Below are 15,483 nucleotides of genomic sequence, written 5' to 3'. Positions count from 1 at the left end.
TTTTTCAATAACACCTGTGCAACAGTTATTATTTACGCCCTGTATATGATAAAATATTAATAGCTGGAAAAATGAGTACAAAACTAAGAAAGGAGTACATTTCCAGATATTTTTTTTTGGGAGTACAAGGGAGTACATTACAATAAAAAGCAGCAGCGTTTACTCCCAAAAGCAGTACGTCTGGCAACTCTAGTCGGGGGCGCTCCCCCAAAGGAGCGGAGGCACTCAATACAAAGCGCAAGCAAAAGAAATGCATATTTAACAATTACTGCATACAGCCAAAGGAGCAAAACCAGCAACAACAATGCCAAAGAAAACTCTTATTCTGCTAACATACCATCACAAACAGCAGATGCAGCCAAGCAAACAACATCATCTTGCTCTCCAGCAGTGATCAACAGGGTGTCCAGATTGTTAAAAAAAATCGCACTTTCTGAAAAAAATCGCCAAAAATCGCAAATTTTTTTATATAAAATTCATGAAATGGATTTAAAAAATCTTTTGTTTTGAAAATGAGATCTTGTTATAATATACTTTTTAAAGCAAAAAACGAATATAATACCTCCAGATGGTAATAATAAATAACACAAATTACTTATATAATAGTGATGTACAAACAATTTTCTTTAAAAATACGCATACTTTTTAAAAATATTTGTTTCAACACATTTTGCAATAGGACTGCGCATTTATTAAATTTATTATAGCTCATATTAATTGATTCATCGTACAATCCGCTTTTTAGAGCTCGGCGCTAAAAATTTAATAAAAACCTATAATAAGGCGAGATCAGCTATTTCCACAATTTCTTCAAAATTACCTATAGAGCCTCAATGTCTAATCAACCTTGATAACATACTGTTCGATGGATGAGGCAAATAAAATGGTTTCACTTTAATAAAATTTTGGAACTTTTTCTGCAAAATTAATAATATTGAAAATATTAACACATGTTTTAGCGTTGTCACGTACTCAACAGGTCATCCAAAATAATAGACATTTGTCACCGTTGGACCTTTCAAATTGCCCTCTGCATACCTAAACTTGACAATTTTGTCATGTCAAACCAAGGCAAATTTATACAAGGTGGTGTTGATGGCGAATTTAGATTTTCGCCGTGGTACTTCCTAATGTCAAAATAATGGCCCGTAGTCATAGTCAAAATAAAGTCGACTTTAAAGTTAGTTGCAGCTTTTTTGACAGATATCCCATTGAAAATTATGTCAAAAAGCTGCAACTAACTTTAAAGTCGACTTTATTTTGACTATGACTACGGGCCAATGTGTTTGTTGTAAACAAGCCGAATTCATTTTACAACAAACACATCATTTTGACATCAAGAAGTACCGCGGCGAAAATCTAAATTCGCCATCAACACCACCTTGTATAAATTCGCCTTGGATCAAACCAAGGCTTATTAAAAACGGGTAGAAGCGGAAGAGTTGCAAATTAGATTTTTTTTCAATTTCACGTATAAGCTAAATTGTCAAACTATGTTTACATCTGATGAAAACAAACTGAATTGTCAAAATTTGCTTCTACGTGGTTTGTGCCAGTTTGCAGTTAATTTATAATTGTCTAATTTTGCTATTTAGTGCGATATACTATATACGATACTATGTTTTGTGTGAAGTCCTTGATTAAATCAAAGATGGGAAAGTGCGTTCTCTGCCACAAAAAGCGTGTAAAGGGTGGAGTTCCCTTTTTTAAGGTCCCGCAGGAGCCACGCCGGGTGGCTGATTGGAACAGAGCATGTGGCATCACGTTCACAGCAAACCATGTAGTTTGCGGGGAGCATTTCGCGTGCTCCGATTTGATTGGTGGCGCACAACGTACGCACTTGATGTCCAATCCTGTTTCAACGCTCTTTATAAAACCGCCTTTGTAAGTATGCTTTAAGATCAGAGCCTTAGAATATATATGCATGTAGGTGGTAAAATTGAAATATTTTAGTTGTGGAAGTGACGGCGGGAAAGTATGTGAACCAATTGGTTACTTAAGTGATCCCATAAGTGAAACAATTATATCAGAAGTGGTACATAGTGGTTCCGTAGGAACCTCTGCTCAATGTGTGGCATATACTAGTTGCCACACGCAAACTTAGTAAGTTGTTTAATGCCATACATATATATGTATATACTTTTCTACGCAGTTTTCTTCTTCCACAAAACAAATTTCTTAGTTCCATAGTTCTGCAGTGTACAATGGAGCTGGAGATTGCCAATTTGAAAGCGCAAAATAAGCAGCTGCTTAAGGAGAACGCAAAACTTAAAGCCCAGCTGGACGAAAATGCATCTTTGATGTCTTCCATTCGGTCCATATGCACAGACGGACAGGTTAAAAAAATGATTGCAAAAGGTATGTATAAAATTAAACCAAATTCTGTAAATTTGCTGTTAGATTTTATTTGTTTTGTAGACAAAAACGTTATATGGTCGTGGAGCGATATTTCCAGCGCCATATGTATTTACACTGCCGGACCCCGAGCATATAGGCATCTGTATGCGAAAGGCTTGCCCCTGCCACATATAAGCACACTTCAAAGGTGGTACCGTAAATTAGTGTTGGTGAGGGAATGTTATCCGTTGCATTGGACTTAATGCGCCACATTCACGAGCTCACTGCCGTCGAAAAAGTTTGTGTGCTGGCTTTCGACGAGATGAAGGTCACCGAAGCTTTTGAGTATGAGCCTACCGACGACTTCGTCAGGTAGCCGGCAAATTATGTTCAAGTGGTTATGGCGCGCGGATTATTAAAATCCTGGAAGAAGCCAGTATTTTACGATTTTAATTGTAAAATAACCGTCGAACTTTTGCATACAATTATTTCGGCTGTGCAAAATGCTGGCTTCCCTGTTCTTGCGATGGTCTGCGATATAGGCCCATCCAACCAAAAGCTTTGGAGAGACCTCGGCATCACTCCAGGTATATATTTAATTCACTAATACATTTTCTAAAGCTAGTTAACAATTAACTAGAACACCCATGGTTCACCAACCCTACTGATCCAGAGGCGAAGGTTTTCGCATTTGCGGATGCTCCGCATCTGTTGAAACTCATCCGAAATCTTTTTATTGATAGTGGATTTGTTTGGAAAGACCGCATAATAACTGCGCGCGCAATAGTTGATGTTATAAGGTACACATCTGTATCCGACCTATCTATAACATTCAAGTTAACAGAAGAGCACTTAGTTGTAAAAGGGATAGGTATGTTTTTAATAACTATTCTATAATCTCGTAGCTAATATAATTCACTCAAAATTTCAGGCAGACAAAAGGTAAAATTGGCGACACAGTTGCTTTTTAACACGACTGCAAAAGCCATACTGCGCTGCTACGCTCTGGGGTTGGACATAGAAGAAGCGATCGAGACAGCTGAACTAATTCAGTTGGTGAACGATTGGTACGACGTGCTCAATTCCTCCGTTAAAACGTTCAATTATCCTGGAAGGTTTTATTTCATAAAATTCACAACTTATTATCTGCATGTAATTTACTTAAAGGAACCATTTGGACGGAAGATGCAGCGGCAGCTCGAGATTTTGGGACGTATGAATAATTTCATGTCAGATGTTATCATCCCTCGCAAAAATAGCTTACAATAATTTCAAAGGGGTGGTTTAGTAACAAATAACGCACTGTTACAGTTGTACGAGTATGTGGTAGTGAAGTACAACTTCAACTACCTTGTCACACGGCGTCTCAATCAAGATTTGCTGGAGCACTTATTCGGAAATATACGAGGCAAGGGAGGATTAAACGACCACCCTACGCCGAAGGAGTTTAGGTACAGGCTCCGAAAATACATTTTAGTTAAGTTTGCCAAAAATTATCTTTTAAATGTATATTTAATTGTATATTATCCACATCTGTATACCTAATCTCAAACCAGTTAACGACATTATTCGGGTGGCTATCGGAAGTAGCTGACGTGTGTTATGAATGTCGCAAGGTTATGATAGCGATACGATATTTGTCACTGACTCGTTTGAGAATAGCCCCTCTGAATTATTTTTCAGCAAGGAATGCCGACAATCTGAACAAAACAGGCAACGCCGAGCAGAATTCTGTTGAATGGCTGAACACATCAAACCCGCAGGAGTTGTATGGAAGCGGGGTGTTCGAAAATAGCGCACCAGATGAACAGGATGTAGGAGAACCAGGTCCTTTGGAAGCAGAATCAGAGGTCGCTGACGCTCTGAGTGTCGCTCACGCCAATGGCGATGGCGATGTGCTGGAATACGATCCAGATGTGCTGGAAGGCGAAACTGATATGCTGGAAGGCGATAGTGGTGTGCTGGAAGGCGACAGCGATGCGCTGCATGGGGGAACCGATGTGATACATGGCGATGCTGATGTGCTGCAAGGCGATAGCGATGTGCTGCATGGCGATGCGCTAGAATATATGGCTGGATATATAATTCGCAAGCAACATCTCAGCGAGCACGAAGACACCAGTAACGCAACTTTTACGTGGGTCGATCAGGTGTCGAAATGGTACCTTAAAAAGCCTGCACCCCTTTTTGTAGACCGTATTCGGAGCTTGGAGTCGGTATTCCTTGCAGTTAATTTACAGGAAATAGCGCACTGTAAAAATATAAAGCAGCGCCTTCTGAACAAAGCAGCTAACGTAGACCTTCCAGACAGCGTCAAACAGATTTTCTTTAAATGCCGGATACTGTTTAGAGTACGCCAACTAAATAAACAATTGAAAGTGAAGAAGGCAAAGCAAAGGCTGGTACGCTACAATAAGTTAAATAAAATCACTCTTTAAACTGGTAAAATTAAATATTAAATTATTTACGTTCAAACTTTTAATCATATTTATATTTCAGAAATCGTATCCAATTGAAATTGAGCAGGCATACGTCTTAGTACAAGCTTCCAGGCATTAAACACAGTCAGTACCTACCAGTGTCAGTATTATATCCGCACTTACATTTACATATATATGTTTCTTTTGTATAATAATCTATGTAATAATCTATGTGATAGCTTAAATATTTGATGAACTTAATGATGTGTACGTAAATTTCTATTTTGATTGCAGATGCGTATTTCCGTATCACAATTGGAGTTGTTGTCTGAGCAAATTCAGTTGAAAGCTCCATCATTTGTGGTCGCTACCATCAATCAAAACAAGCACATCCACGCGCATTTATATCCAATGGTATTTATTTACACCTTAGAAGTACCTTCGAATGTTCATAAAACTTTGATACTTTGTACATACCCAGCCAGCAAGAAAACGTACATTTTACGAACTTTTTATCCACGACTTTTTATCCAGTTTCTCTTCAAGAAAATATCCAGTTACGAGCTCGTTTACGATGATTTTGCTGGCTGGGTACGTATATATGTATGTATGTATGTGCTTATTTTATCGCATTTAAACTTTTGTTCTTAGTAGGTCTACAAAACGCCTAACAGCTACCATTGTGTCGCCACTTGCTTCTTTATCGACTGCGCTATTAATATTGTGGACTCTATTGAAACTATTTTTAGGTATGTACATATTTAACGAAATTGTCCCTGTCATGTGGGCAAGTGATTTAAATTATGCACGCCTAAAAAAAATACATATATAAGCACGAGTGTGTACGACTTATATGAAACTATTTTGGTAATAATTTGTTATGGAAACACTACAAACAATGGACTATCCCAACGGCAGTTGCCATGCGGCTCTTCGTAACGCATACACAAAGCATCAAATATTTCCCGTGTATATGGCACGTTCGAATTGTCCACTCGATCATCCAACACATCTGCACCAGCGCGCTGTTGGTTAAACTCCCATGCTCGCGCCTATTTACACCCTTTGTAGTAGAGTTAAATATCACCTTTAATATAATTGCCAGCGTCCACGATGACCACATCTTCGTTTCCACAACAGTCGGGGCTACGTAACAGGAACGACGCAGATTCATATCTGGCCACGGACTGTCACTTCAGCTGCACTCCCCAAAAAGCCTTTGAGGAATTTGTATGCTGCTACAATAATAATAATAATAATACCACATCTTCTTTATTGAGCAACCGCAATGCCTCTGATTTAATATCGCTATGCACTTGGTTTTCTTGGGAGAGTCCGCTGAGGGCCGGTTACTCAATGTCTGGTTAACACTAATCTCCGGTAAAACATCGTTATCGACGTTACCGACTCCATGTTATATGCATGGAGCCGAACACGTCGATAATGATGTTTAAACGGAGATTAGTGTTAACCAGACATTGAGTAACCGGCCCTAAGTATTCGTTTTTCGAGAAGCCTTCATTTGCTATAAAAACCATTTATGCGCTATGGTAAAAGACGTTCACTACGGACCATTCAGTTTCATGGTACAAACACATCATTCAGTTCAATTGTTTTAAACTATATTGGTGCGTATTCATAGTCCAGCAACTATGTCGAAACTAACAAACTCGCAACTTAAATTTAAGTACCAACTTAAAATTTACCTCTATTCATAGTCGCATTTCAGACTTCTACTAAGTAGTTTCGACTTAGTTTACGATATAGCAAAACGAGTGTGAAAATGTATCGATTTTTCTTTACCATATTTTGAAAAAATTACATTTTTATTAAATAATATCAAGTTTGATCATCTGTTTATGAGATTTTTGTTAAAATGGTAATTTTCTGAATTGTCAAACTTGTTTATATTGGTGTAATTTGAAACTCGTTTGACATTTTATGTTTCTCAAGCAACAACAAAATACATGGAAGGGTTGCATTTGCTCTTCTGCTATTACCTGTTTATTGTGCCATGGATCAAACGATACCACCGAGTACAAATAAATGCTCGATACTTTTGTTGCGATACCGAGTATTTTTTTACTCGATGCTTTTCACTCCGATACCAAGTAAGTATCGACACTTTACTTTCGATTCTTTGAGAACCCTCTCTAGATATTTTTTTAAATGCAACGTTGGTACAAGATAATGCTAGTTTCAAATTGCAACGGCAACTCTGTTTGTACGCGATTAAGTGGCAACGACCAGCTTTACCGTCTGCCCTCTGCACTAACCTTTAGTGTCATTTGCGGCTGCACTCTGCACTAGCCTTAAGTGTCATTCGATTATTTATGTTTTGCATACAGACATACATACTTCCATTTTTATATATAATATTCTTGAACCTGTAAACATCATAAAATCTAACGTTAACAAATCACGCTTTGTACCGTTTGTAGCTTTCTATAAAAGACGAATTTGCAAATAAATAAGTGCCATTATATTCCAGCTGGTTGGTGTGTACAAACATAATCGGTTTTCAGTTGCTTTTGTCATACATATTTTTGGTGCCTCCTGTGAGGACTGAAAGCGCGGTTTTTTATTGTCAAAGTTTCGTATAATCTACGCTGTAAAATAAAAGTAGTTTGCCTTCGCGATTCTAAACGCGGAACTATGGCTGCAATGAATATAAGAAGAGCGGCGAGGAGTTCTATATTACGCATCAGGGCGGAGGTGGAAACCGAAGGTTATACCGCGGATGAGGTGCAAGTGGAGCACGCCATCAGCATTCTAACCGGGCACTATAACCGCTTCATGGACAATCATATCGCGCTAGTGGCCGGAGCCACTGACGAAGAATTGGACGCTCATGAGGAGCTACTAGCGCAAGTGGAGGCGGCTTATGGTTGTGCTGTCACCAAATTGCAACGCATGCGCGCTGGCTCAAATGCCACTGCGCACTCTGAATCTAGCCCGTGCCAAGGTGAACACCGATTAGATCCCGTCAAACTCCCCACGTTCGATGGCCGACAGGAAAACTGGTTGGTGTTTAAGGACATCTTCGAGTCGATGGTACATAATCGCACTGATCTTGACGACACTTACAAAATCAGCCGGATAAGGTGCCAAGCGGTGCCAATGGTTGGCGGCGTATACACTGGAGGCTACAACCAACAATGGGTCATTCCCACGGCAGCCGGTTCTACGTACCGGAATGACTCGGGTTTTACCCGACCAAGGGCTGTTGTTTCGGCGATCTAACCCCGTTTAGGTCGGCGAAGTATCTCAGAAGTTGTCCGTCCATAGGACTACATCGAGTCAAACCCAGGGCCAGAAACCTACACCTGCTGTGTACGCCGGAGATGATTACACCACAACTCCACCTCAGTCAAGTGTAATGCCTGCGAGGGGTGGAGTCACCTCAGAGTCTGCTCGGGACTACGGACACATAGACAGTGGACCACGTCGTACGTGGCCCCCTGTTGCTCAAACAGAGCAGCCTCCCCGGCTAACCACAGTCCGCCCGAGCAGCCTCACACAGTCACCACAACACAACAACATAATAACACCACAGACCATACCACAGCCACGACAGACCACATAACACACACAACCACACCACCACCTACACGCCGCCGCCAACAACTCCTGGTTCCCCCTACAATCTGCACGGTATGTCAGACCAGGATATTCCGTAATGTGACATCAGTCAAGTGCAACACCTGCCTTGGCTGGTGCCACTTTAGGGCATGCTCAGGTCTGCGTACCACGCGATATTGGACTGGGAACTTCGAGGGCCCGTGTTGCGCTGCTCGGTTGCAGACCCCAATTGCGACGCCCTCCGCCACCACCACAGGGCGGCAATAATCATAGCAGCGCACACAGCCAACGGCGGCAAGAACACACACATCACTTACACCCCACATCACGACATGTCTCCCGAACCACATGAAGCTCCTTCAATTTAACTGCAACGGGCTACAGAGCAAGATTGAGGAGATAACCGTCTTCATGTGTCGGCATGGTATATTGATAGCTGCGGTCCAAGAGACGAAGTTGCACAGCAATTCAACTTTGTTGAATTGCGCCGGGTACAACGTGCACCGTCGAGATCGCGAGCGAGATAATGGTGGTGGCTTAGCGTTCATCACGCACCACACCGTGCAGTATCGTCTAATCGAAGCAGACATCGACCGCAGGGATACCACCCTAGAATGTCAGGGCATCGCTATCCGGTCAGGCGATGTCGAGCTCGAAATATTTAACATATACATACCCCCTGTCACGTGCTGCCCGGCAGGATATCACCCTGATATAGGTGCGCTCCTCAGAGGTGAAAACCGTATGGTAGTAGGTGACTTTAATGCGCACCACGATCTTTGGCACTCAAGCCTGTCAAACGATCGTAGGGGAACAGACTTGGCTGAGCAGATAGACGATTCGACATTCTGCACAATGAACGACGACGCACCCGCCAGGATTATGGGTACCTGCAGTAGCTCGCCAGACATCACAATAGTCAGCGCTGGTCTGATAAACAGCATAACATGGCGACCTATGCTGACTCTAGCATCAGACCACCCACCCATAGTCATCTCGATAGGTAAACCAACCGACTTTGCCTCCGCCAAACACCGGACCTATATCAACTTTTCTAAAGCTGATTGGAAAGGTTACGCGGAGTTTACCGAAAACACCTTCACAGCGCTCCCCACACCAACCGACGTCCATCTCGGTGAACGTAAGTTCCGCAAGGCTGTCACTGCTGCTGCAGCTCGCTTCATACCGGCAGGATGTATATCGGACCCACGTCCAAACTTCCCTGCCGAAGCGGCTGTTCTAGCCGATGAGCGTGATAGCCTTCGTCAGGCCGATCCCGGAGATCCCCGTATCAGGGATCTCAACGCGGAGATTCGGCAACTAGTGAACGTACATAAGCGGAAGAAGTGGGAGGAGCATCTGAAGACCTGTAATTTCACCTCTGGTGTGAGTAAGCTTTGGTCAACCGTGCGGTCACTGTCTAATCCGACGAAGCACGACGACAGCGTCGAAATTTCCTTCGGTGACCATGCTTCGTCAGAACCGGAGCGATGCGCGTGCTATTTTAGCCGGCAGTTCATACTGCATCCTCCGGTGGACAAAGCCAAGCGTCGAGTGACCAGAAGGCTGCACAAACTGCCAACAACCTGTGCCCCCCTTGCTTTCAATGGCGGTGAAGTTCAGGTGGCCATCGGGAAGGCGGAAGCCTCCAAAGCCATGAGTCCCGACGGAATATGCATGCTGCTGCTGAAAAATTTGGGTCCTGCGGGGGTAGCGTACCTAACGGAGGTCCTAAACTTGTCAATGGCCACTCCCATCACCCCAGACTTCTGGAAGGTGGGGAGAGTGGTCCCACTGCTCAAACCGGGGAAACCTGCCAACAAAGGAGATTCTTATCGTCCGATAACACTCCTTTCCCCGGTAGCGAAGATACTCGAGGCCTTGCTACTCCCGTACTTCACAAACCACTTGACCCCAGCGAAGCATCAGCATGGTTTCCGTCAAGTGCACAGTACAACAACAGCGCTTAACGCCATAAACACTCAGATAACTCGTGGCCTTAACCGAAACCGTCCCTGTGAGAGAACGATTCTAGTAGCGTTGGACTTGTCAAAGGCGTTTGACACCGTCTGCCATTCCACGCTACTAGAAGATATAGAGGCCTCCTCTCTCCCACAGAGGCTCAAACGGTGGTCGGCAGATTATCTGAGTGGTCAACATTTGTCGGTAATGTTTAAAGACAAAACGAGTAAACAGCGAAAAATAAAACAGGGGGTTCCTCAGGGTGGTGTCCTTTCCCCGCTACTGTTTAACTTTTACATTTCAAAGCTCCCTCAACCACCAGAGGGAGTCTCGATTGTCTCTTATGCCGACGATTGCTCCATCATGGCGACTGGGAATGGAATTGATGACCTGTGTTCGAAAGTAAACGGGTATCTCTCCAAAATTTCGCGCTTCTTCACTGCAAAGTGTCTAGCCCACTCCCCTACGAAATCCTCCGCGACCCTGTTCACAACCTGGACGAAGGATGTCAGGCTACCGCTGGGGATTCACGTCGATGACACACCAATTCCGACGGTGAATAACCCCAAAATACTCGGAGTAACATTCGACAGCCTGCTCTCCTTCTCTGCCTTCCTTCCTTCTATTGTCAATAAAGTACAAAGCCGCAACAAGGTCCTCAAGTCGCTAGCCGGCAGTACTTGGGGCAAAGACAAAGAAACGTTGCTGGCAACATACAAGGCAATAGGCCGGCCGGTTTTGAACTACGCAGCGCCAGTGTGGTCGCCAGGGACTAGTAGGACGCAGTGGACGAAGCTACAGACTGTACAGAACACCGCACTCAGGACAGCGACAGGATGCCTCCTGATGTCGCCTGAACACCATCTACACGGCGAGGCGCAAATGCTCCCCATAAAGGAGCACAATATAATGCTCTGCAAGCAGTTCCTGATCGGGAGTCGCAGAAGTGGCCACTCAAGCAGACAGCTGCTTGCAGAGGAGTCCTCGCCTAGGCACGTCAAGAGGCATCTATATGAACTGACAGACGAAGTCCAGAGGTTCATCAAGCAACCTCTGGACCCGACAGCTTACCGACAGGCCCTGAACGGCATTCACAGGGACTCAGTCTCGAGTTATGTAGATCTAGATTTGTGAATGCCGTTCTAGGCCTTCCACCCTGGACATAGACGAGATGGAGCTTCATCTGCCTCGGGAGACTCGCACAACACTTGCACAACTTCGCTCCGGCTACTGCAGCAGGTTGAACTCCTACCTGAGTAGGTTGAATGAGGATGTGCCGAATGAGTGTCCGGCATGCGGAGAGACCCCACATGACTCGAAACATCTCTTCGCATGCCCGGAAAACCCGACAACCCTAACGGCCTTGTCCCTGTGGACAAACCCCACAGAAGCTGCACGCTTCCTAGGGTTGCCGTCAGTGGAACTTGACGACAACGACTGAGATACCAACCGTCCTGGGCGGGGTTGTTGTAGCCGCTACAACAACAACAACAACAACCAACTATGGGCGGAATTGAAAAGGAGGTACGACAATCCCAGGCGTTTGTTCACATGTGAATCGGTTGTTGGACTTGCCTGAACACCCAGCACTTACGCAACGCAATGTTCGGAATGTAATCGATGTATTACGCAGTACCTTATGTGCACTTAACGTGATGGGCTTGGCCACCGACCATTGGGACACCATCGTTTATCCTATTGTTTTCCGTAAATTGCCAACATCGCCGCTGCTGCAGAAAATGCTTGAGGGGATTCAGATCTATGCTGACACTTTAAGGAGCAGCTCTACCGTACCGCCCAGGCACTCGGCAACATATCGTACGAGACAGTCACATATGGTGATGCCCAAATCTTCAAGCGCCAACATGAGATCAGCAGTGACCTGCCCTTGATGCGCCGAGCAACATCGTATATCAAGATGCCCTCAATTTCGAGCATTGAGTCTGGATCAACGTTTGCACTGGATACGCCAAGCAACGTTATGCTTCAACTGCTTGCGACTAGCTCACTCGGCCCGTGAGTGTAACTCGGGGAATTGCAACAACTGTAAGCAGAAACACAACACATTGCTTTGTAAGGCAGCTCCGCAAGGCGAGCGGTTACCTACAAAAACCAGCTCAGTAGCGCGACCAGTGTCCGTACTCGAGCAACAATCGCCATCAACCAGCGCCACTGCGCCTCAGGTCCTGCCCCGTATGGCCGATGTCCAGTCTCTCCTGGCGCAATTCGAAGGAATCGTCCTACTAGCCACTGCCAAGGCGCCCATCGTAAATGGGTGTGGAGAGGAAGTATCGTGTCATCTCTTGTGTGACATGGGTTCACAGATGAGCTTCATTACGGAGCCATTTTTTAAGCGTTTGAATCTCCACAGACGGCGTTACACATTGACGGTAGAAGGTATTGGTTCGCAGAGGGCAACTTCTTCGCGCGGACAGACGACTCTGGTGATGCGATCATATCACGGTGCAGAATTTGAGTGCCGTTTTGATGCGCACATTTTGCCTAGTATAACTTCGACGATTCCCGCATCTTCAATTGACATGAGCCTGTACAAACACTTACACAACATACCACTGGCTGATCCGACATTTCACACGCCAGGAAGCATCGATATACTCATTGGAGCGAACATCATGGGCATGCTTCTAATGGGTGAAACTATCACTGTTGGGCCTAAGCAGCCGTGCGCTCTCCATACGCGTCTCGGTTGGGTCATATGCGGACCTACATCGCCACGCTGTGCGTCACTCCCCGCCTTGGGCACACCGACCGAATGTGCTACCGAGGAGGAGCGACTCGATGAGATTCTTCAACGCTTCTGGGAACTGGAGGAGGTTCCTCGCCCCAAAACGACCCATGACATTTGCGAAGAGATTTTCCAACGAACCGTATCGCGCAAGAGCAATGGCCGATACATAGTGTAGATCCCATTTTCTCCGGATGCGCCTGCATTCGGTGATTCCTACGGCAAGACGCTGGGCCACTTTTTCAACCTTGAGAGGCGTCTGAGGGGCGATGATGACTTGCGCCAGAAGTATGTTCAGTTTAAGCGCGAGTACGAGACGCTCGGCCACATGGAGAAGACCACGCTACAACGAGATGATGCATCCGACGCCTACTTTATACCGCACCATGCTGTCCGTGTGGTCTTCAACGCTTCAGCGAAGAGCAGCAATGGCGTCTCCTTGAACGACACTCAGCTGGTTGGGCCGGCAGTTCAAGATCCACTAGTTGACATCCTCTTACGCTTTCGTCGATTCCGCGTAGCTGTCACGGCTGACATCGAGAAGATGTTCCGGCAAATCGAAGTGGACTCCAGGCATCGATTTTGACAGCAGATCCTCTGGCGGGAAAGCCCCAATGACCCGCTTCGTGCGTATCAACTGAAGACTGTCACCTACGGTATGGCTTGCAGCCCTTATAACACTGCTCGTGTTCTGAACCAGTGCGCCATTGACAACCAAATCGTGGTTCCTGATGCTAATCGAGCTGCAGCTGCACGGGACAGTATCTTGCCCAACTTTTATATGGATGATCTCCTGGATAGCGCTGACACACCAAATGAAGCAATCACGTTAGCGCGAGACATTTCCACCATATTGCAACAAGGCCACTTTCGACTTTGCAAGTGGAAATCCAACGATATGGACGTGCTTTCGGCGACATCTGGTTCCGAGGCATCCAGCTGCACACTTGGCTTAGGCGACACTGATGGAGAGCAGCTTCCTCCATCTCGATGGCGCTTCGGTCGCATTACAGCAGTGTATCCGGGGAGTGACGGGCTGGTGCGCATAGTCACCATCGAATCCTGCACTTTCGAAAGAGGCTTCTGTCGCAAACATTTGTGTCAGCGCCCAGTCCAACGAGTATGCCGTATCCTTCAAGCCCACGAAGGCATTCTAAGTCCGGAGGACTTAGCCGAGGAGGACGTACGCGATTAAGTGGCAACGACCAGCTTTACCGTCTGCACTCTGCACTAACCTTTAGTGTCATTCGCGGCTGCACTCTGCACTAGCCTTATAGCGTTTTCTTTTCTACACGAATATGTTGCCATACCGAGGTGCGAAAGTCTTTTAAAGTTGCACTTCACCCTGTGAATTTGGAACCCTGCTTAAGGTTCAGTGTGGCCCTTCACACTTACAAAGGATCACAAACTGCAACCCTGAAATGCAATCAGCTGTTTTTTCGCACGCTAAACGGAGTGCAATTTAAAGAAATTTTGGTGTCCAATTGAAAATTAATAAATACAAAATAATGCAAGTTAAAGAAGAAAGTCCCAATTGCAGCAAAATAGTAACAGGTAATATGAGAATGTTTTGATTAAAAAGTAAAAGCCGAAAATGCTAAACCTTTAAACAACGCTTTTTTGCAGTATGGACGGAAGGCGAAACAAGACTCTTGCTGGATAAGTACGCTTCCTTTTTGCCGGACGTTGGGCCTTTCAAGCAAAAAAATTTCAAACTTATTAATCAGATTTTTTTGAAAAATTTTGGGTATGCAGTTTTATAGCCCATTAAATTTTAGTAGCTAAAACTGCAAACCGCAAGAAGCTAGAAAATCGCATTGATTTTTAATAATTTATTTGCCTGGCGGTGTTGTGCATTTTCTTCCATATAAAGTATGCTCGACCATGCTCAAAATTTTTGGGGGATTTTGTTAAAATTTGTTGAATTTTTATAATTTTTGTACAAACTTTGAAATATGGATTTATATAGTGTGTGTTATATATTGCGCTACACTTTTATACAAAAACATTAAACATCGAATAAACAAAGTAATATAGCCGAAACTGGTCAAAGTAAAAAGTTTCTATTATTTCTTCCACCAATGTATATATGTTATACATTATATTATATATATATATATATATATATTATATACTTATATTATAAACCATGATAAAAACATAACAAGGTAAAACCATTGAGAGGCAGTCTGAAGTTTGCCAACAATATAATTTTAAAATCAAAACTCTAACTCACACATATATTCTCATTTTCAATCTCAAACCACAACAATTGTGAACAATTTATTTTAAATTTTATATGATTTTAAAATGTTGGCAAACGTCAGAAAAAAATCGTGGCCGACGAATTGAGAGAATGAATTTACCTTGTAATATTTTTATCATGATATAAACCATTTGTATTTGTATTGTAGAATTTGGTATAAATTCTATAAA

The 15,483-nt window shown here is 44.0% G+C and overlaps 1 protein-coding gene across 1 annotated transcript; it reads right to left on the bottom strand.

Annotated features, from left to right (window-relative positions):
- Positions 1-5,635: 5,635 nt before the first annotated feature.
- On the bottom strand, positions 5,636-7,269 carry LOC118752905 (protein KTI12 homolog). The gene is made up of 4 exons (XM_036487750.1): positions 7,190-7,269; positions 6,000-6,095; positions 5,845-5,903; positions 5,636-5,802 (listed from the first exon to the last, which is right to left on the bottom strand). Exons 1-4 carry the CDS (start codon positions 7,267-7,269, stop codon positions 5,636-5,638), a joined length of 402 nt encoding a protein of 133 aa, XP_036343643.1.
- Positions 7,270-15,483: the final 8,214 nt, after the last annotated feature.

This window comes from Rhagoletis pomonella, unplaced genomic scaffold (genome assembly GCF_013731165.1).
Source record: "Rhagoletis pomonella isolate Grant_MI unplaced genomic scaffold, Rhpom_1.0 Rhpom_scaffold_01948, whole genome shotgun sequence".
NCBI classification, from domain to species: domain Eukaryota; kingdom Metazoa; phylum Arthropoda; class Insecta; order Diptera; family Tephritidae; genus Rhagoletis; species Rhagoletis pomonella.
This window is presented reverse-complemented; position numbering and strand designations above follow the sequence as displayed.

Coding starts and splice junctions, on each gene's coding strand:
- LOC118752905 (XM_036487750.1), bottom strand. CDS start 7,269: ATGTTTGTACACACCAACCAGCTGGAATATAATGGCACTTATTTATTT. Junction 6,096..7,189: donor TTTATAGAAAGCTACAAACG/GTACAAAGCGTG, acceptor ACCGGCCCTCAG/CGGACTCTCCCAAGAAAACC. Junction 5,904..5,999: donor GTATTATTATTATTATTATT/GTAGCAGCATAC, acceptor CCTGTTACGTAG/CCCCGACTGTTGTGGAAACG.